The sequence below is a fragment of the Equus caballus genome, chromosome 10, assembly GCF_041296265.1.
Source record: "Equus caballus isolate H_3958 breed thoroughbred chromosome 10, TB-T2T, whole genome shotgun sequence".
In the NCBI taxonomy this organism is placed as follows: Eukaryota; Metazoa; Chordata; class Mammalia; order Perissodactyla; family Equidae; genus Equus; species Equus caballus.
Genome location: NC_091693.1, coordinates 49,673,713 through 49,696,960, shown reverse-complemented (window position 1 = coordinate 49,696,960; position 23,248 = coordinate 49,673,713). Strand labels below are relative to the sequence as shown.

Below are 23,248 nucleotides of genomic sequence, written 5' to 3'. Positions count from 1 at the left end.
AAATATTTTAGCAGGTGCCCTTTCCCCGTGTAAATCTCTGTCTCCGACACACACGCCCACACCACCTGCCAGATTGCATTCACATTCATGCATGCGGCTCCCGTGTAGGGGGCCCCGTGTCAGATGTTTGCTTCCCCCTGCCCACTTTATGTTCTCTCCCATCCTCTCCTCCCCTTCCTGCTCACCCTTGCAAAGGGGTGGTGTGGACTCACTTCACGCTGCTTCAGATGTCCGGTTTCTTCATCCATGTCATTCTGTGTGCCTCATGGAGCCGCCACCTCCCCTCTCCTCACACAAGTAGTTATGTAAAACCGTAGTCAGTCTCCCCTCTGGTGGCGAAATTCATCTCTCTGATGGGGTGATGAATTTCAGTAACACAAGAGCTTATGTGGGATTTTCTTGACGGAAAACATCTCAGAACCTTGGACTAGTACGCTAGGCTCGGTCTCCACACCTCTCTGTCTGCCCTCTCTGTGGCCAGGGAGAGTCAGTGTTTGAGACTCATGCACAGTCTCCAGTTGTCCTAAAGAGGATCGTTGTGTTCAGTCTGTCTGCTGCAAAGGCCACAGAGCCTGCAGACATTGGGTTGAAGCATGTGAAATTGCCAATGATCAATTTGTTTTTTGTAATTTTCATTGGGTTTTTTTTAAACAGGCTCTTTTTTAGAGAAGTTTTAGGTTCACAGCAAAATTGACTGGAAAATACAGAGTTCCCATATACCCCCTGCCCCCACACGTGCACAGCCTCCCGCATTATCAGCATCCCCAACCAGAGTGGTACATTTGGTACAGTTGGTGAACCTGCATGAACATATCGCTATCACCCAAAGCCCATAATTTACATGGGGCTCACTGTTGGTGGTGTGCATTCTATGGGTTTGGACTAGCGTATAATAACATATATTCACCATTATAGTGTCACGCAGAGTACTGTCACTGCCCTGAAAATCCTCTGTGCTTCACCTGGTCATCCCGCCTGCCCCTTGATCCCTGGCAACCACTGATCGTTTTACTGTCTCCATAGCTTTGCTTTTTTCCAGAATGTCATATGGTTGAAATTGGTTGATTTTTTTTCCTGATTTTTCTCCCCCAAACCCCCCCAGTACATAGTTGTATGTTTTTAGTTGTGGGTCCTTCTAGTTGTGGCATGTGGGACACCGCCTCTGCATGGCCTGATGAGCAGTGCCATGTCCGCACCCAGGATCCGAACTGGCGAAACACTGGGCTGCCGGAGCAAAGCATGCGAACTTAACCACTTGGCCACGGGGCTGGCCCCTGGTTGATTATTCTTGACCTTCAAAAATGGCAACCTAATACACTTGGGGAAGATTTTCAACTACGGGCTTTGGGACTGAGAGTTTTCCAACTGATTCTCTGCAAACCCCCAAATTCCAGGGAACTGAACCCTGGACTCCCTGTAGTTTTCTGGTTGGTGGTGATTTTGCTGGTCGCGTGGCCAGGCCCAGAGAGAGAGGAATGAAGAGATGCCACAGGGAAGGTGTCGGAGTCAGTGGCACATCTGCCTCCGGATGGGATACTTGGCACAAGTTTGTGTCCAGGCTCCCTAGATGTATATTTTTTAAGTTTGTAGATCCTGACCTACTCATTCAGGAGTTACACTGTAATGTAGGATACAAAAACAAAGGTTGGAAAACCCCCAGAAACGAGGTCTTATGTCCTCCGATTCGGGCTTCACTGGGCCTTCTCTATTTTCTGTTGTCCAGGTGTGTGAGAAAGAGAAGCTGTTGTCAGAGAGGAATCAGCTGAAAGCGTGCATGGGGGAGCTGTTGGACAACTTCTCCTGCCTCTCCCAGGAAGTCTGCCGAGACATCCAGAGCCCCGAGCAGATCCAGGCCCTGCATCGGTACTGCCCTGTCCTCAGACCCATGGGTCTCCCCACAGCCTCCAGTATTAACCCTGCGCCCTTGGGTGTCGAGCAGAACCTTGCTGCCTCCCAGTGTGCGGTGGGGGACAGTGTGCCCTGCTGCTTGGAGCAGGGCGCAGCTCCCCCTGGCCCGCCCTGGGCACCCAGCAACGCCTCAGAGAATTGTACTTCTGGGAGGAGGCTGGAAGGCCCTGACCCTGGAACCTTCTCAGAGAGAGGACCTCCCCTTGAACCCAGGAGCCAGACAGTGACTGTGGACTTCTGCCAGGAAATGACTGATAAGTGTACAACTGACGAACAGCCCAGGAAAGATTATACTTAGTGACTCAGCCTGCCTCCCGGTTCTCACACCTCCCCCACCCGGGTGTTCTGTGGTCAGCCCGTGGCGCTGTTCATCTGTCGTCTGAAGAACCAAGAAGGAATTTGGTGCACACTACAGAGGTCTTAGCAGCAATACTGTTTCTAAGTATTCCCTCCTCTCTTCAAGCAGGAGTGATAAATAGTTACCTTCACAATGGTGCTACCCCTTGCTCAGGCAAGGAAAGACAACAGTGATGACACTGTCTGTCTGTGGGTTAATTTCAATCTTAACAGGGATAGACTAAACACCTCTAGGACCCAACCACGGATTTTTTTTCTCAGTGGCCCATGTCACAAACCCTATCTCAGGAATTTCTTCTGAATGTTCAATTTTTTTCATTGAAGACAGCTTCTATACACATCAAAGTTTTATAGCTAGACTGTACATATTATATATAATATATATATAAAATATATATATCTCTCCATATGCAAAAGTCCTGCATGCCTCAATTTTCTCATTCTAAAACTGGAAACTTCATTTCTCATTGATAAACAGGTTTCAACATTCCTCTTCTTTTGTCTCTGAGGCTAGAACTAGTTTCGTAACTGTCATGGTCATTTTTCTTGCTTCACAGTTCAATTTCACTTTGTACTTATTTATGAATAGAAGTCAATGTTGGAAGCTTTTTTTGAGGTTTTACTTCAGGCCTTTTTTTTTGTTTGGTTTGGTTTTGGCACCATCCGCTGGTGCCATGTGAGTATTGTGGGTTTGTGTTTTTCTCGCAGATACTGTACAGTCATGGTCAACTCTGCCACTTGCACTGAGTTTTGGGTCAAACCTATTTTCTTAAATGAAGTTGTAACTTCAGTATAGCTCAAATATACTGTATATTCTTTGCTTTTAGTTGAAAAGTAAAACATTTTAGCTAATTAAAAAGCACTCAGGTGATAATTATGTAGGAAAAACAATCTTGCCAAATAATGAATTCATCCTAGGATGTATAGACAATAAACTGCTTGAATATTTTTATATTTCACCTCCTCCCCACCCTTCCCTAAGCAAAGTTGAAATGCAGTTCGTGAGTTCAAAGTTGATGCCGGATGTTCAGATTCCCGAGTGGGGAGAGAGTTTGGACATCTCACTCAAAAGTGCATCCAAACAGCAGGAATTCCTGATTTTACACCAGAGCTCAGCAGGCATCGGCTCCTAGAAATCGAGTTAGAACCGTGTGCTCACGCAGGGAGTAAGTCCCATTCATTTCAGCACTTCCTGGAGCCTCTGCTTGCTCCTGGAAGTGTCGTGCTGTAGGACCTTCTCCTTTGAAGGACTTGGCTGACCGGCCACCCAGCTTCCCTGCCCAGGACCAGCCTCCCAGGACATCTCGCCTGAGGGCATTTGAGAGGCAGCCCTGGGAGTCCTGCCTCTAAGGGGATCAGTGCAGCTCGCCCAGAGTAGGAGAGAGCAGGGCAGATGTGAGCCTGAGGTCTGTTCCTGATGCACGCGGAAACATTTCTTTCTCCTTTCCTTCTCCAGATGCTTTGAGTTGAATTCTGAGGTTTTTCCACCGGTCTTTTGTCCAAAGGCAAATTTCATTCCAGGCTTTGGACAAGATATGGCCAGGAGGCCTCCCTGCCCCCTGCCCCCACTACACACACCTACCCTCACCTGATGATAATTTTCTTCTCTTGCTGCAAAACTTGTTGGCTTGCAACCCACAGAGCAGCTTCCGTTGGCTCTGGGGGCATGTTGGCCCCTGGCACGTTTACAGGAAGGTGTGCCCAGATCCCGCAGCCACAAAGGAGGAGGAACCAGCTCCCTCCCTCCCGTGGGCCCTCCAGCCTGGCTTGGGGAGAGTCCCAGATGAATGGTTTGATGTGGGGATGGGGTGGTGGGCAGTGGGGACTAGATGGTTGACTTTGTTTCTTTATTTGTGCCATTGTTTGGACAATATTAAAGCTGCATGTAAAAGGGGAAATTAGTATATGATGTAGGCGAAAAGTGAAATCATAGTAACATATGTTTTAGTATTATTAACTTTTTTCTGTACAAATATTAGCGCTAAATGTTTAAATATGTATGGATGCCAGAAATTTGTTGGATCATGCGGTAGGATTTTTTTTTTTTTTTAAAGGCTTTTCTTTTAAAATAGCTCCACTTTTAAAACCTGCCTCTGGGTTTTTGTTCTTTCTCATGTGTGTATGTACGTGTGTGTGCCTGTCTGAGACAGATTTTGATAAAGCTCTGTGTGAGAGCCACCGTTTTTGTTACGGTTGTTGGAATTTCTTGGCCCAGGAGAAGGGTTCTGTGCTGCACCGTGAGGTTTGCCTCCGTGGGAAACTGGTGACAGCTCGAATTCAGACTCAATGTGAATCACCTGATACATCACAGGTATGTGTTACGGTGGAGAGTCAGCCAACAGTATTTTGTTTTTAACTCTCTTGTTGCCTTTTTTAAGTGACCTCCTCTTCTTTTAAAAAAAAAAACGAATGTTTTCTGCTCATATCATAACCAGGTCCAAACCAGCTTGTTGGCGTGATTTACCCTGGTGACAACTCATGTGCAACTGGTAGTCTTGACCACATTCCGTCCGCTCCCCTTTCTGTTGTTGGGTCCTTGCACACCTGCCCGGCAGCCGTTTCCGGGTGGGGAGGGGTCTCTTTATTTCTCTCCACCCTAACCCAGCCCACATCCTCCTCCCACCAACCCCCACCTCGCTTTTCTTCCTCTTCCCCCACCAAACCCCTGCGGTGGGAACTGGTTAAAAACACTGCTCAAAAGACTCTTTCGATTTCTGAGAGATTTTTTAACAAGTTGTTGTTATTTTGTTCACTATCTACCAAGAACAGCGACTGGCTTTGTGCAATTGTTTATGTGACGCGTCTTTGTGTTTACTACTCTGAACCATGTGTTTGTCAAAGTTATTTCTGGGTTGATTCAAGGGGAGGACTAGCTGGGGGCCAGAATCCGAATGGCCTCAAGTGGAGCCTGTCTCCTTTCTCTGGGATCCCTTGGTGAAGCCCATGTCTTTTATGATAAAGAAAAGCAGTAAACAGCAAGGGATAGTGTTTGCACAGCATGTTGACATTTAGTTGTGTTTTTAAGAGTCCTTCCTTACAAAAATAAAGGACCCTCCAGCCATGGACTGTTTAGGAATCTCCAGGTGGCCAGGGCAGCATGCTTTATAGGGACACGGGGACAGTGGAGGTGGCTGTGGGGCTAATTAACATCCGCCTGAATCTAGTCCTCCCCTTGATCTGCCTTTGCTCTGCTTCTGTCTCCAGACAACCTCCCTTGTTCAGGTTGCTCAGGCTGCGGGCAGGTGAGTGTTTTGCTGTATGTGTCTGTTTCTCTGCGTTATCTGGGGGTGCCTTGAATAAAATCAAACTTCAAGACATACTGATTCTGGAACAAAACAGTTGCAAAAACAAACAAAAGAGCTGGCAAAGTTCCTGGGCCAACCTGCCACTTCTCCTCCGGTTTCCCGAATAATGACTCAGGCGTCAGAGGTGATGCTGCAGTAGAAACGTTATTTTGTGTATTGTACAAGTAATTTATTAACTGTCTTTCTAAAGGTATGCTGCTTTTAAGATGCACTATGATTTGGGATTTAATCCTTGTGTTGCTTTCCCAAGGAAGTAAAAAAAGGCTAGTGATTGCTATGCCAACTGCCCCTTCTCCTTAAAAAGGAGGGCAGGGACCAGCTCCAGGACTTGCAGCGAGGACTGCTGAAGTCAGGGGCGCAGTGTGACGGCCAGTGCGGTCAAGAGGTCTAAACCTACACTTTCTCTTTTAATACTTTATGATTGCCATTAAAGAAAAAGAAACAAAATTATAACCTTTCAAGAAACCGCCTGGTCCTGCCCCTACGAGCTGCTCCACGTGCTATGGAAGAGCATAATCCACTCAAAATGAGGACAAGCCTACAAGACTCTTTCAAACCCCGATCTGGCTGCCTGTCTCTATACATTACACCCCATTTGAAGTAGGAGCTGCTTAATAAATGACTTCAAACTGCTCCACTCTTGCTTATAGTTTTGGAGGAGTCACAGATCCAGAAGGAGGAAGAATCAAGTTTTGTCCTCAAATCACTGTAAATAGACTAAGGAACTTTTTTTTTTTTTTTTAAGAATAAAGCTGTTCACTGTGTGATGAGTTAGTGTTTCTTCGCAAAATCGAGGATTTTGTTGTAGGTTCAGTCCCTGCCAAGTCAGTCCACAGCACAACGCCCTGTGTGGGGTCGGTGTTCGTGCAGAACGTCTGTGTGTGTGGAGGCATTCTGTGTTCAAGCTGCGTGTTTTCAGTACTGCCCGAGCCATCTCATGACCCAAGCATCAAAGACTGATGCTGTAGAATAGAATATATCTGTGCACAGATAGTGTGTGCAAGTAGTATTTGTACATAGAAAAGACCTATGGTGGCAGATTGAGGATAAATTATTCAACTGACGGTGCAAAAACATTTCTTGCAAAGAAAAGTAAGTGTATAGTATTTTCCTACACTCCACCCTGGGAGATAATATTTATATCAAATGAATATCAGTGCATTTTGATTGTGATATGAAAATGATGCTGCCGTTTTGTGAAGAATACCCACTTGGTTGCAGAGGCCCACTTTCGTAGATTTGATTTAATGTTGTGACGTGGTGTATGCATTTTACTCTCAAGCAATGGATAAGCGACTCTGGCTTTCATTTTCATTCCACTTTATTGACCTCAGATAAAACAGTGGCCCTCCTTAGAAGCAGAAGTGCACCGAGACCATTCATTTAGGTAGACCCGCGTTCAGTGCCAAATGCTCCCATGGGGATGATGGACGTCTTTATCAGGAAAGAGTGAAGGGACTTCAACAAAGAGGGTTTTTCCTACAGATTGATGCTAAGTCTTCTACCAAAACATGTCTGGAGGCAGAGGAGTGACCCCTTGAGTCCTAACAATGCATTTTGCATGTGTCAATGCTGGGGTGCCCATTCACACTCTGTCATAAAAGACCTGCCACTAGCAGTGAGTGACCAGGAAGATTCCAGGTGCATCCGGGAGCTTTGGGTGCTGGTTACACACAGTGAGCCATGCGAGGCAAGCACCACCTTTGCTTGTGAGGCCAAAAGGGCCTGTGAGAATTTGTTCCAGAACCAGTCTGATGCAAGTGCACCTCTAATAAATGCCTTACAAACTCCAGAGGCCATATTCAAAACAGGGTCTTCTCAGTGTATGCAAGGGGCTCCAGCCCCGCCTCTCTTCCTCCCCAGGTCGAACAATACGGACAGTTCCACACATATCTACCTGTATAACCCTCTGTACCTCTCATAACTGGTCAACGACTGTAACAGGTTACATCAGGTGTTTTTCTACATACTTTTTACACAGATTCTATGCGATTAATGTAACTTAATTCAGTGCATCATTTTATTGTACTAGTTCTTAGGCTTGTCTTTTTTTTCTAAGTGATTGTGGTTTTTCTTGTGGTTTTTATTGTAAAAATGAAATGGCTGTTGATGCTTATTCTCTGTAACTAAGAATTTTTACCTTTTTGGGAAAAAAGCATTGCTATGAACTAATGAATTGAAACTTCATTTACTCATTGTAAATACACTATTGTGCAAAAAAAAAATTTTCACTCAGTTGAATTGCTAGTGTTAACTGAATTTTGTCTAGACACCATTTCTGTTGATGAAATAAAGACATATCATTATGCATTGTAAACTGATTTTCTCTGCCTCCTATCCCTGTGTTATGGGTCACAGAGCTGGGGGCCCTTAGGAAATCTTTTCTCCCAGAGAAGCCGTGTCTCGTCCTCTGGTTTGGACTCTCACCTGCTACCTGATTTATCTGATTAGAAATCTAAAAAATGTGATAATGCCACTGTGATTCCTCAGCTCTGAGTTTTAAAAAATCCCTAGTGCCTATGAAAGTAGATAAAAGGCATTAAACCCCGTTTCCTGGTTCGGATAGTGTGCTGTAGCTGTGAAAATGTCACCGTTGGGGGAAGCTGGGTGAAAGGTATTGTTTCTTACAACAGCGTGTGAATCTACACAATTATCTCAAAGGCTTAATTTAAAACAAAAATCTAAATGAAAGTAAATGCGGGAAGGACATTAAACCAACACCAAGATACAATGAATTGCAGGGCAAGGACTTTAGGATACAGTTACTTGCAGTTAAACCAGAAAGATGTATTTGGTAATTTGAGTCTTGGATTTTGATGTAAAGGGAAAACGAGATGCTGAATGGTGGGCAGTCCAGATGACCACGAGTGACACTGGTCTCAGGAGCCGGCTGGCTGAGCTGTCAGTGAGGCTGTAAATAGTGAATTCACGTTACCTGGGGAGGGTGCAGCACTGCTGAAATCTGAGCTTCAAGAAGTGCGTGGCCGCACCCTATCTGCCAGTTGGGAAAACTAAAATTAAAAGTTGCTGAATTCTCCTCTAGGCAGGTCTCCACGGGCGGCCTGCTGAATCAAGGAGGGCTGCCAGGGAGCATATCACTGGGTTGGCAAATGGGCACCGTTCTGAAAATGTCATTATCATAACGTTTTAGGTGTGAGAGGTAAAATACAGAAATGAAGTTATTCAGTCCATTCCAGGAAAAAGGGATGAGTCACAGTCCCAAAATTTTCTGTAGGAAACCTGGTCATTTAGAACTGATGGGCACTTGCACCTTCAACCCTGACATTTGTGCTTGTCGCTGGAACGGCAGTCGTGGTTGGCTACAGAATGAAGCTGTTGTGTCCCACGGAAGAGAAGCATTCAAACACTGCCAGCCCCACACGGCAGCAGCCGTTGTCTTTCCTGCTTTGAATGCGCACCTTCAGAGGGATTCGTAGCTCCTTCCAGGGCACAATGAGAATTCTTAGATTAGCTACCCCTACACCAGGCCCTGCCAGCAGTTCTGTTGTCGGTATTTGGAAATAACTGAGCTGTTCTTTGAAATAGTTCTTGAATTTTTCACTCTTCTTCAACCCTCCCCCACCTCCCTGCCCCCTCAATGAGGATGCATTAGCAAGAAAGTACTTGATGTTTAACACCAGCTTGTGGTGGGGCCCAGAGTGGAACGGGTTTCCAATTCTCCCCATTGAGCACCTTTGCCTTCCTGGTATAAATGAACATGATACTTCCTGTAGTCAAAGAATCAAAGCCCAGAGAGATGTAGACAGCTGTCCATCCCACATCCCATTATGCAAGTGTCTTTCCTTTCATTTGACTGAAGAGCATGATGCCTTCTGTCCCCACACCCACCCCTGGCTCCTACACATCCCAACATACTGGCCTTCTGAGTCAACCAGACAGAGGCATGACTGGTTCTCCATGGCTGGCTTTTACTCTTTCCTTTTGACACAAGGGCATGCCTGAGACAGTGACCCTCGTCCTAAAGCAATGGGTAGAAACCTTCAGAGAGACGCCAGCAGTTACTGGAGACGTTACATTTATACTGGGTCCTTTCAATCTTTATCCTCTATGGGGCAGTACAGTTGTTTACCCTGTAAAGGCTTTTGAGGGTGAAGGAAATTTAAATTACAAAAAAATGGGAAAAAAACATGGCCACACAGCTTTCTGAGTGAGTCTCTCATAACAAACCTGTTAACAAGACATGACAGAACACCAGTGAATAAGGAATAAAAACTGGAGAATTGGAAGCAATGGGTAATGTATCATCCTTGGCATCTATACATAACATACATTCATTCAACCAACACTGTCCTACATGCTGGGCATCCTGGATTTAAAATGCACAGGCCTTATCCTTAAAGCTATCACAGGTTAGTCGGGCAGACAGATGTACAAATAAATCCTTGCCTGGAGGCTGCTGATTGTTACGGACAAGAGAGGGAGCAGGGCTTCCTGGGAGGAGCATGGGCCTTGGAGCAGCTAGATCTGGGTTTGAATTCCAGCTGCGCAGCAGGCACATCAGCTCTGTGACCTGTAGCTGTGGGGCAAGTTACTTAATCTCTTTGAGCCTTCTCTGACCTATAAAGTAGGGGCAAACAATAACTTTACACAGTTGTACAAGGTATAGATAATGTGTCTTAAGCACCTGGAATATGGTCTGCCCTTTAAAATGGCACCTGTTTGGGCTTGGTCCCAGTGTCATTTTCACCACTTGGTCTTCACTGGCTCTTCTACCAACCCACTGTGGAACAGATCACACTTCTTCATGTCTCCGCACCTCATTTCCACCTCTGCAAAATGTGAGGAAAGAAGACTCAGGAGCCGTTTGGGCTAGAAGCACAGACCAGCCCCGTCCAACACTGGGCTCCCTTCTGCAACATCCCAGGCGATTATACAGTGTATTAGTCAGGGTTCTCTGGAAAAACGGAACCAATAGGAGCTAGATGATGACAGACAGAAGATAGATGATGATGATGATAGGTAGATACATAGATGATAGATAGATGATAGTAGGTAGATGTTGATGACAGATAGATGATAGATATAGATAGATAACAGATGATAGATTGATTGATGAGAGATTTATTATAAGGAATTGGCTCATGCAATTATGGAGGCTGAGAAGTCCCACCATGTACCTTTTGCAAGCTTGAGACCCAGGAAAGCTAGGGGCATAGTTCTGAGAACTATAGAGCCCATGATATAAGTCCCGGTCCAGGAGCAGGAGAAGACTGATGCCCCAGCTCAAACAGAGAAAGGAAATTCACCCTTCTTTCACTTATTTATTCTCTTCAGACCCACAACATGTTGGATGATGGTCACCCACACTGGGGAGGGCAATCTGCTTTACTCAGTTCCCCAGTTCAAATGCTAACCTCATCTGGAAACACCCTCACAAACACACCCAGAAGTACTGTTTAGCCAAATATCTGGGCACCTAGTGATCCACTTGACACATAAAATTAACAATCACACCCAGCCTCAGAAAGAGGCTGGTTTTTATATATCATTACAGAAGGTGTAATGGGGAGCTCACCTCTGACGGTTAGAAGGTGCTTCCTAGAAATAAGATGCATCTTCTATGTGCCTCTTTTGCAAAAAATAAAAATTATCTATCATCTACAAAAAAAAAAAGGTACCCATCACTATATTTACTATAAGGCTGATACAAAGAAAGTCTTGATGGGTGGAAACAGTTGGCTGAGAAGGAGATGCTGGAACTGTCTTCATCAGAAATAATGAGTCCCCAAAAGGCAGGCACACAGGGGTTGGAGGTTGCTCAGCAGCCCACCGCTGGGTGGGAGGGAGGAGGTGACAGGGAGGAGCAAGAAAGCTGCAAGCAGCTGTGTTAGGGGGCATGATGCAGGGAATGAGGATAAGGCAGGGGCCAGCGCCTGAAGACTGTGTGCCAGGCTAAGGGGTCTGGATTTTAGCTCACAGGACATGGATGATGCAGGGCCAAATTGTGACTTTGGGACAAATTGATTCTCCTAATAACTTGAAGCTTTTATTAGAAGGTAAGTGGTCAGGGCTAGGGGAGTCTGGCCATGGGATGGAGGATGGAGGAGCTAAGTGGCTCCTTCCATGGGAACTGAGCCCACCTTTATGGCTCTTTATGACAGTAACAACAAGCTAACGAGCTTCACTGATTGGATGGTTAGTGCTCGTCACACAGCTGTCCATGTTTCAGTGCTCATTAGAAGTGTTAAGCGCTTTTTGATGCATCTTTCCTGGATAGCTCAGGACCACGGGGAGGGTGAGGAAGAGACGTTGGCTTCAGTTGCTCCCCTGGAAGTCCAGAATGAGATCCTGCCAGTCACCTGTTGGCCCACAGTCATGGCATCACCACTGACAATGCAGGATCCCAGCAGAAGGATAAAGTCATGCAACATGAGTGTTTGCCAGGGCTGTGATCAATATTTTATGTCATGGCATTTATGCGCAAAAATCCAGCTGGTTCATCCCCAGGAAATGATGACAGGAAGAGAAGGAAAAGTTCCTCGTCAACCTCTCCTTTACAGACAGGAAGCATGTTTGAGCCCAGGCTGAGGGCAAGCTCCCAGCTTGCTCTGGAACGAGTTCAAGGGCCCAAACTGCTGCTGCAGCTGCCACTGCAGAGCTGGAGGGCTTTCTCGGCAACGTGTCCCACTGGGCTGCTGGGTTGGGGGAGTAGCCATAGCCCAAGCCTCCTCCCCTCGGGGAGGCAGCAGCTCTTGCCCCTAGATTTTCTCTGATGGTGTAGAGCTCCTCCCTGCCTGAGCTCCAGCCCTGCCTCAGGCAGTGTGGCCAAGCGGGGTCAGGGAGGGTCTCCTTGGAGGTGAGCCCAGCTGGGAGCGCCCTGTATACATCATTTCCCCACAGGTGACTCTGGAGGGAAGTGGTTCCTGCAGTTATTCCTACAGTTTGAGGTGACAAAGGCACAGCTTTTCTCCTGCAGATGCCAGCTCTTCCTGGGTCCGTTTTTCTGGCCCCAGGCATGCATTATTTTTTCATAATAGATGAAAGTTCTAGAAGCATGTTCTAAAAGAGATAAGAAACAAAACAAACAGACAAAACAAAATAGACTCAAAGGGCTTGTAAAAGTCAGTCCTGCCCACCCACCTGGGACTCTATATATGTCACAAACACCAGGGATCCCAACAAAACCCACTGTGGTAGACAGTTCTCTCTAAGCTGCCCCAGAGGTGAACACCCACGTGAGAGGTTCTGTCCCCTGACAGCGTCACTGTGAAAGGTCCGAATCCCACCTGCCATCTCTTTCTCCAACTCCAGTTGTTGTTTTGTCCAAAATCCAGGTCTAAGACTAAAAAGGCCAACATTTTCCAAAGCTCCGTTTTTGTCCCCTCCACAATTAGCCAGAATTTTGACTTTATATAATGTGAAAGGGCAAAACTGATCCAAATGTGGAATGTTCCATTTTGCAATTACCTATCCTTGATCCGAAAAATATGCTAAACTTAGGCTGCCTTGTGCAGGGACAGCAAGAAGCAGTAATGGGGTCTAGAGGAGGCAGCTTGGGTTGAGTCGGACAGGCTTCGGGTAAAATCTTAGCTCATCTACTTGTCCAATAAATATTAATCTACCCCCTGCTACGTTCCAAGGACTGCTTCACCGCATCCTAACTGCCTGACTTTGGACAAGTCATCTATTTCCTTATCCATAAAGTGGGAATTATTTACAGTGAGGAAGCCCATGTCGCAGTGTCTAGACCACAATCAGGCCCTCAATAAAGTAGGTGTCTTCCCTTCTCTAGATTCTTTGGTAAAGGATATAGTATGTAATACGATATATTATATAGAGCTTTTCTGCCAAAATTTTCAATAAATTATAACCATTCACCCTCCAATCACCCATCTAATAACCCTTGTTAATAATGTTGAGTCGAAAAAGTCCTTCCCAAATGAGATAAAGAAACTAGAAGTCATAGAGATTTTAGATTTAATATAATATTAAAATTTTAAAGATGACATAAACAGTGATAAGAGACAAGCAGGCTGGGAGAAAATCTTTATATACATATATATATAATGAGTTAATATAATACCATGTAAGAGTGCCTAGAAATCAGAAGAAAAACACATGTCCCAACAGAAAAATAGATAAGGATAATTCCATGATAGAAATACAGATGGCCAATAAACATCCATGAACTACCTTAGCAGTAATCATGGAAACGTAAATTAAAACAAACAGAAACATATTCAGTTCATCAGACTGGGGGAAAAAAGATAATGTCTGCTGTTGGCACAGGCGTGGGAAAAGAGCGCCAAAGTGCTGGTGAGAGGACAAACTGGTATAGTCCTTCCTGAGCAAAAACTGGCAGCATCTCTCAACATGTAAAATGTGCATACCTGTTAAAAGCAATAATTCCACTTCTAGGTACCTACCAAAAACATATTTATGAAACATTCACTGTGACATTGCTTGCAGTAGGAAAAGGTTGGAGTGGCTAACTGGCCATCAAGTGCCTTCTGGTTCATCCATACTATCAAAAGCATGAGCTAGGATAAAACTGAGGCGGCTCCACAGGTGCTGACATGGAAGATGTCTGAGACGTGTCGTGAAGGAGCAAAGCAAATTGCAGAGACAGCTCTACAGCCTGACCACATTCATATTAGAAAAAAACAAATAACAAACATGTGGACATATATTTGTCTTCAAAGACAGATTACGAATGTGTTGAAGAAGGTAGGAGAACACACCCCATGCTGTTCGCAGCAGTGGCCTTTGGAGAGGGAAGTAGGAATTGAGTCCAGGTGAGAATAAGAGATGAACCCTCACGTGGTCAAGTTCACATTTTACTCTATTTTTTTTTTTTTTTTAGGAAGATTAGCCCTGAGCTAAAGACTGCCAATCTCCTCTTTTTGCTGAGGAAGACTGGCCCTGAGCTAACATCCATGCCCATCTTCCTCTACTTTATATGTAGGACGCCTACCACAGCATGGCTTGCCAAGCAGTGCCATGTCCGTACCCAGGATCTGAACTGGCAAACCCAGGAGCCAAAGCGGAACATGCGAACTTAACCACTGTGCCACCGGGCCGGTGCCTTACTCTATGTTCTTTTATATTGCTTGAATTTCTTTCAGTGAGCATGTATTACTTTAATTTGAAAAACAATAAATAAGAAAAAGACTGTTCTTCCAAACCATTAACAGTGGTACCCCTGGTCTGTGCTGCTCCTCTCTCACCTGGACCACTGTGCAAGCCTTCTGGCTGGTCTCCCTGATGCACTCTTACTCCTTGTCTTAGTCCCTTCAGGTTTCTATAACAACATACTGTAGACTGGGTGGACTATAACGAACAGAAATTTCTTTCTCACGGTTCTGGAGGCTGGAAGTCCAAGGGAAAGTTGCTGGCTTCACTGTCTGGTGAGACCCTTCTTCCTGGTTCATAGACAGTCGTCTTCTTGCTGTGTCCTCACATGCTGCATGGGATAAGGAACTCTCTGGGCCCCACCCCTTTTTTTAATTTTTCTGCTGAGGAAAATTTTCCCTGAGCTAACATTTGCACCAATCTTCCTCTATTTTTTATGTGGGATGCCGCCACAGCATGGCCACTGATGAGTGGCGTAGGTTCATGCCCGGGAACCAAATCCAGGTAGCCAAAGTGGAGCACACTGAACTCAACCACTAGGCCATGGGGTCAACCCCCAGCATCCCTTTTATAAGGGCACTAATCCCATTCATGGGGGCTGAACCCTCATGACCTAATCACGTCCAAAAGGCCCCACCTCCAAATAGCATCAGACTGGGGATTAGGTTTCAACACATGAATTTCAGGGGAAGATAAACATTCAGACCATAGCACCCCTACAATAGATTCTCCAGAAACAGTGCTCTTTTTTTAAAAACATATGCATCAGACCACCTCATCCCTGTGCCACCCAACCTAAACGCCTTTCTGTGCCCTAGAAAAGCCCTACATATCAGCTCCGGCCCACTCCAACCTCATCCCTACCTCTCTCCTCCATGATCATGGCCACAGGAGTGCTTTCCAATGCCTTGGCACAGCTGGCCCCACCAGTCATGCCAAGGTTCTTGGGTAGGTGGAGCATCCCAGGCAGGGGGACCAGTAAGCGCAAAGGTCCTCAGTTCTTTGGAGCTCAGAAGGAGAGAGCTCTTCTTCATCATGTTAATGTTTCAAAAGATTGGAAGAGTTCACAGGGCAACTTTCTTCCTAATGCCAAAATCTCCCTCCTCTGCAGCCGTGGTTCTGAACTCTGACTGCACAGTGGAATCACCTGGGAACTTTAAAAAGTATTGATGCCCAGGCTCCATCCACAGAGATTTTTTTTTTTTTTTTTTTTTGCTTTTTCTCCTCAAATCCCTCCAGTATATAGTTGCATATTTTTTAGCTGTGGGTCCTTCTAGTTGTGGCATGTGGGACACCACCTCAACATGGCCTGACGAGCGGTGCCATGTCCGCACCCAGCATCCGAACCAGCAAAACCCTGGCCGCCGCAGCAGAGCGCGTGAACTTAACCACCCTGCCACAGGGCTGGCCCCTCCATCTGCAGAGATTCTTACTGGGCATTTTTCAAAGCTTCTCTGGCGATTTAATGTGGAATTGGGAATGGGATTTACTGCTACACAGGATCTCTGACAGGTGAAGGCATTCAGCAATGAGGAGAGCACTCCATTACAGAGGGGAGCATGGGTTCCTTAAACTCAACCAACCTTCCTCCCCATGCTCACTTGGCCAGAATAAAAGTCTGCTCCCCATGGCCACTTAAGTCTGTCCTCAAAAAACCAACCTTGACAGAAACTTATTTAGTAGTCAACAAGTTTGGCCTCAAAGAATTTGTGGGGTTTGGGTGATGGCAAGGGAAATGTCTTGAAGTATAAAACCATGGTTCCTCTAGGTGGCTTTTGTGACCTTCTAAAATAGAATAAATTTCTTTCACTGGACAGTTCTCTTTTAGGGGACACATTATAAGTTGTAAAGCAACTATGGTCCTCCCGAAAGTCGTTTCACTCTGAAATGTCAACTGCTGAATCAGAATGCATCTGACTGAGCCCTAAAACTTCTACCATCTAGGACCAAACACAGTGTAAGAAACCGTTTACAGTCCATCTATTGAAAATGTGTTATCATAATCCTCTGTTTGCTGCACTAATTTCTAAGGAAAGATCCCTCACTTGCAAGAAGCATGATGTGTCAGCCACAGTGCTCTGGAGTTGACAGCTGTGGCCTCAATCCCCAAGTCTTCCCACGATTGGGGAATGAAGTGACCTGCCAACTCTGTAAGAAGCTTGGGGAAAAGTAGCCATAAGTAGCAAAGCTCTGTGGCCAAAGGCATTATTTATAATTCCTAGAAACATAAAAAACAGGTAAGAAAGAGAAAGACGAAAATAGAAAGAGAGCCTGTCACCTTCATAATCTTTTCTCCAGGCTCCTAAGCATGGCTGGCCTGCACTAAAAGATGATCTGAAGGATTAAGAAAATCTGCTTCAACTAAACTCTGCTGTCTCTCCTTCAATTTTCTGCCAATACAAAGGCTCCTCTCAAGAGGAGTTCCAAAAAAGGGAAAATGATGAAAATTGTCTTGCTGACTTCACAAATGCAGAGAAGCAGCAGTAGCCACTGGCAAGGTTATTCTAAAATAGCGGTTCTCAACCCTGGTTGCACATTGCAGTTACCATGAGAGTTTAAAAAATATTGATCCTGCATCCCACCCCCAGAGATTCCACTTTAATTGGAGTTGGATGGGTCCTGGGCATGAAGACTTTTTAAAGCTCCTAGATGACTCTGATTCAGGACTCAGGACCTTGCTGTAGTTTGGCATAGGTTTCCAAGCACCCATACATTGACCCTACACATAGTTTTCTGGGTAGATGTCTGGTCACTAACAACAGTTTGAAAGAAGCATTTTAGGAAAAATCCAGGTAGGATGACTGCTACTCAGAGTATGGCTTTAGTGCAGTAACAAAATATCTCCAAACCGGTTCATAGGAGTTATGAAACCAGGGTAGAGGGCTTCAATCATTATTAACATAAAGAATGAAACAGGAAAAAGCAAATGTGTGAGCTCAACCAAATGAGCTTACCCAGGAGGTTCCCCCACCAAACTTGGACTAGTTTTCTTCTTAATGGAAAAAAAACTGCTAGGAGTAGTGGATAAAGCAAGTGTCACTTTTTCCCCCAAGAATTGAGAAGAATTCACAGTAAATATCCATTATATCTTATAATGGCCAAGAAATGTTTATTCCACAGCGGCTTTTCAGACAACAGAATTAAAATCAATATGATATCGATTTTAGTCTTTGTGAAATATATCACCAAATATTTGTGTATCACTTTTAAATGCCAGAGCTATTAAAACAATGGAGCACACTCTCCTTCTGTAGTGAGACAAGGATAACTCAAGGTTACAAATGATCTCTCCTCTGATCCATTTTCCACACTGTGACAGAAAGAGCTTTCTAAAGTGCAACTCTGACCCAGCTACTCCTCTGCTGCATGTCCTCTGTGGTTCTCCATTGCCTCCCTCCCAGGCCTGGATGCCGGTGTCTCCAGCCTCCCCTCTCCCCACAGCCCTGTTACCCTGTGCTCCAGACACACATGGCTCCCCAGACAGTCCTGCTGTGCCACACCTCTCAGCCTTTGTCTTTGCTGCTCCCTCTACTGGGACGGCCTTCTTCCATGTAGCCTACTCCTCTCAGGTCTGGAGAAACTCATCACATCTGTCAAGACTCAGTTCAAAAGTGACTTCAACTAGGAAGCTTCTCCTGACCCATCCATAAAGAAATGACCACTCCTTCCTTTGCCCACCCACCCTCTCTAACGTGGCATCTCACACTTGATCACATTTACATGTTTACTTGTCTAACTTTTCCATCTAGACTCGCAGACCCTTGTTGGAAGAGATGGTATTTTATCCATTTATACACCCAGGACTTAAAAGACTTATTGAAATAAAGTACATTTTTAATAAATTTATTTTATGAATTGAATTTAACTGAATATATTGAATGAATGAATTTAACTCTCTCTAAATTAACCTCCCTCTCCTCCTCTTTCTCTCTCTCTCAACACACACATATACACATCAGGAAGGATGAAAGGGAGTGCTAGGAAGTAGCCCGAGTGGAACACCTCTTGTGCGAGTTCCGTGTTCAGTCAGGCTGTTTGTCTTTACTTACCATTGATGTTCTGTGCCCAGCAGCTGAAGGCAGAAGTGAGGGGCTGTTTTCCCGGTGCGGAAAGTCCAAGGAAGAGCTATTCCGAGAACTGGAGCTTCCTGAGTCATTGGGCAGCTGTCCCTTTTCAGACAGTAATCTGGACAGAAAGCTGGCCTTGCGACTGCCTGAGCGAGATCTGTCTGTCCAGACCCCACTCTCTCTCACGCTGCCATCGCTGTCTCTGCAGTGACTGTGAAAATCTGTGAGAGGCTCTCCAGAGAGTTTCAGGTCCTGGGACTGCTCCCAGGTTCCTATTGCATAGGATGGACAGTGTCTAGGAGCCGTCGTTGAACCTAAGCAGGACTGGGACGTTGTCTTCTGCAGGGCAAAGGAAGAATGGTCTGGTTGCTGTCCCAGGTGCTGAATTCTAGCATCGTCATCCCAGGGACACGGGCTGTGGACATGGAGCTGTCCGCTGTGCTGATCCTTCTCAGGCCAGTCTTTTTTACTACAAGGGTCTACTTCAAGTTGCCTGGGCTGTTGGATTTGCCACATGGTTTTAGACTTTGGCACATTGACTTGGATGACTTGTTGTTGATTGTTGGCTTGAAGCAGAGAGATTTTTTCAGGCAAGGAAGAGCAAATCATACTCTGCTGGGCTACTGAATATTTTTTCAAACGGACTGGAGGGCCTCTTTCCTCCTCAATGCACTCATTGCTGGACCTCTCATAAAGTGCCCTCATGATTTTCCTGATTCCAAGATGAAATATTTCCAGTACATTGAGAAACAAAGAGATGGCTGCAATGCTGTGCATAAAGAGCATGAAAATGGTCTTCTCTGTAGGCCTAGATACAAAGCAATCTACTGCATTGGGGCATGGAGGTTGAGTGCATTTGTAAAGCGGATGCATTTGAAAACCATAGAGAATATATTGGCCTATTATGAACCCTACTTCCAGCACAGATCTAGTCAAAATGTGTAAGACATAAGTACGCAGCAGACATCCTTTCAGAGGGACTTTATGGATCCTCTTCTGCTCCTCTAACCTCCTCAGTTCCCTATCTATTCTTTGTTGCTCATCAAATTCAAGCTCTGGATTCTCCATCAGAGCTCTAAGGTGTGACTTTTTCCTCTGCCTCTCTTTTTCAAAGGCCCTGAGTCTATAAAGTGCATGGCCCATATACACCAGAGAGGGAGAAGACACAAAGATGATCTGTAAAACCCAGAACCTGATCAAAGAGATAGGGAAAGCATCATCATAACAGATATTGTTGCAACCTGGCTGTTGGGTGTTGCAGGCAAATGCTGACTGTTCGTCATCCCAAACATCTTCAGCAGCCACACCAAGTACCAGCATTCGGAAAATGAAGAGGATAGTCAGCCAGATTTTTCCCACTATGGTTGAGTGGGAGTGAACTTCTTCTAGGATTCCACCCAATAAGTTCCAATCCCCCATGGTAAGAGACTAATGTCTGAAATATACAGAAAACACTGAGGTTAATAGCACCCATGGAGTAACATACAAAGACACTGGCTTATCAATACAGAAGATTCTTTTTTTTATGTCAGTAAAACTACGAAGGATTTTCCAGACCTAATATTTATAGCCCATGCTTGATGAAATGGAATGATTCCAAGGAATATCAGTTTTTGAAAAAACACCAAAGACCCTCCACAATCCGACCCAATTTCCTTCCTATCCTCTTCTCTCCCACACAAGGTCACCTGTCATTCTAGTCTACTCACTGGCCCCCATATTTGTACATTGTTTTCCATTCCACAACTTTGGTCATTTTTCTACCCATCTGAGATTCCCCACTTACTATATATCTTACATGGTCTTAAATAAGTCTCACCTCCTCCAGGAAGTTTTCCCTAACCATCTCGAGTCAAAGTGATTTTTCCTATTCCTGAATTCCCACAACACTGTTGTTACACCACTCATTTGGCACTGTGCCTAAAGTGAATTTTGTAAAAGTTGTGTCTTATGTCCTCCTTTCTGGAAAGGTACACTCTTTGCAGATAGAGACACTTTCCATAGCATTTTGGTCTTTGCACACAGAAGGTATCAATAAATCATAGTAGATTGAATTGCCTTTTCATTTTAAAACTCGGTTCCTTGACCCTAACAGTAGAATAATCACCAATAGAAAAACAAAGTAGATCCTCATTATATATTATCCCACTGCAACACTGAAAGTACAAATAACAAAAACAGACATCAGCCAATAAACCCCCAGGGACTGGTACAGGGTAGCAGTAAAGATTAAGCAGACACAGAAATGGTACCAGCAATAAGAGATATGATTACATCCACAAAGCCACATCTGGAACAGCATGTTTCATGGAAGCTTTGCTAACTCAGAAGAAAAGTGAACATAAACTGCTTCTCTTGCAAGCTTGGGATATGGGAGAGACTTGAAGCATAGTGGACACGAATAGGTTATTTGGTTTACCCTGAAAAAATGAACATTTCTCAAGGTTCAATGAGGTTCAATATTTGGTAGGTTACAGGCTTCTAAGATGTGGAAGACTTCCAGATATGAAAGATATGGAGGGAAAACAGGAAAGTGTTATTAAGTTAAAACAGATAATGAAACAATTTTCTCCTTCCACATTTCATTCATTCAACAAAATTTACTAAAATCTTACTATCATCTAGGCATTGTGCTAGATGCCAGGGAATTCAACAATGAACAAGATATAATTGGTCCAGCGCTCATACTACTTAGTCACTTAGGACTTCCATTAACATATAAAATGGACAAATAGTGAAAAACAATAAATGAATATCAACTCAAAAATACAAGAGAAAAAACATGGAATCATTATATTTTCTCTACTTATCTCCAAACACAAAAATAAATTCTAGATGGAATAAAGTAATAAATGTAAAAAAGTCAACCATAAAAGTATTAAAAATAAAATATAAAAGAACATCTTTTATAATTTTCAAGTACGGGAAGGTTTTTTAAGCATATCAATGCCAGAAATTACAATTGGAAAAAAATTATAGATTTTACCTACAAAATTGAATAGCAAAAGTGGAGATGTCCAGAAGGCATTTGGGTCTGGAGAACAACAACTACAACAACAAAAGGTACAAACTAGAGATCAACTTTTATACAGCTGTGAATAATCATTGACTAGTAGAGGAGATCAAGAAGAAAAAGTGAGCCAACGACAGAACCCTGAGAAACAGCAGTGGAAAAAAAGCTACAAATGAAAATGAGGGAGGGAGGTGTCACTGAAACCAAAGCAGGGCAGAACTTCAAGGAGAGAATAGTTGACAATGCCAAATACACGTACACACAGCACTATTTAAATAAATTAATTTAATTGTGGGATACCATACTCAGGGATTGGGAAACTCAATGTTTGTAAAGACGTCAATTCTCCCCAAATTAATTGATCCATAGATTTAAGGTGAGATTGTATATCACTGAGTAGAATAAAAATCCTATAAATATACATATATATGTATGCCTATGCATATGAGATGTTTATGTATGTGACTATATGAGCATGGAGAAAAAAGTACAGAAGGACACACACACCAGGAAGTTTAATATAGGTTGCTAGAAACGTGGATGGACCTCGAGGGTATTATGTTAAGCGAAATAAGCCAGTCAGAGAAAGACGAACTCTATATGACTCCACTCATAGGTGGAAGTTAATATATTGACAAGGAGATCTGATCGGTGGTTACCAGGGAAAAGGGGGGGTGGGGGGAGGGCACAAAGGGGGAAGTGGTGTGCCCACAACATGACTAACAATAATGTACAACTGAAATCTCACAAGGTTGTAATCTATCATAACATTAATAAAAAAAATATATATATATATAGGTTGCTAGAGATCTGTAGGAGATCATGAAGGTAGAGAAGGAGTTTGGAGGAGTAAGGGAGAGGCAAAAAAGAAAAAGGAAAAGGGAAAAAGATTCCTTTTTTTTTTTTTTACATCCCACTAATTTATTAGATATTTTTACATTCCAAATTAAAATATTTTTCCCATTATGTAAGTAAATATGGAAGCAGATCCCACTGGCTGCCTATTCAACATCCATCTGTCCCCTTCCTACCAGCAGCTCAATTGTGCTTGGACATTCACCTTGTTCCATGAGGCCATGTGATGAGGGGAGGTTGACAGCTCTAAAGCAATTAGGGTTGGTGCGACTTAGAGGATGTCTTTCTGAGTGACTCTTACAAAGCCTAAGGAATAGGTGCCATTCTTTTTCATCTTTCTGTTTGCTTGCTATGGTATAACGCATCAAACAGCTAAGCCTTTGAGACCATGAGGAACTCAGCCCATAGACAAAGCTAAGACTCAAAGACGAGAGAGCAAAATATGGGAATATCATGAGTGTTGGATTATATTTTTGAGCTGCTGAATTCTCTAACCCTGGAGTCATCCTATGTCTGGTTAAAAAGACTCTTCTTCTAAGGAAGCATAACTGATTTTTATCCAATGTATAAATTCATGTAAATTTATACCTGTATGTGCATACATACATATGTATAAATAATTTTTTAATAAAATTTTTAAGTAGTAGATA

The 23,248-nt window shown here is 44.1% G+C and overlaps 2 protein-coding genes across 7 annotated transcripts in view; one reads left to right on the top strand and one right to left on the bottom strand.

Moving 5' to 3' along the window:
* The window catches only part of BACH2 (BTB domain and CNC homolog 2), a 329,505-nt gene extending 326,284 nt beyond the window's left edge, over positions 1 to 3,221 (top strand). For all 6 annotated transcript variants that reach the window (XM_023650814.2, XM_070225334.1, XM_023650811.2 and 3 more), the window contains one exon: positions 1,724 to 3,221. In XM_023650814.2, the coding sequence (XP_023506582.1) occupies positions 1,724 to 2,206 (483 nt within the window). In that variant the 3' untranslated portion in view covers positions 2,207 to 3,221. The remainder of the gene's footprint in view (positions 1 to 1,723) is intronic.
* Positions 3,222 to 18,429: 15,208 nt separating this feature from the next.
* On the bottom strand, positions 18,430 to 20,149 carry GJA10 (gap junction protein alpha 10). The gene is given in 3 exon segments (XM_001915432.3): positions 18,430 to 18,574; positions 18,576 to 18,707; positions 18,710 to 20,149. Coding segments are annotated over 3 exon segments (1,635 nt in total). The 3' UTR covers positions 18,430 to 18,511.
* Between the last annotated feature and the right edge of the window lie 3,099 nt (positions 20,150 to 23,248).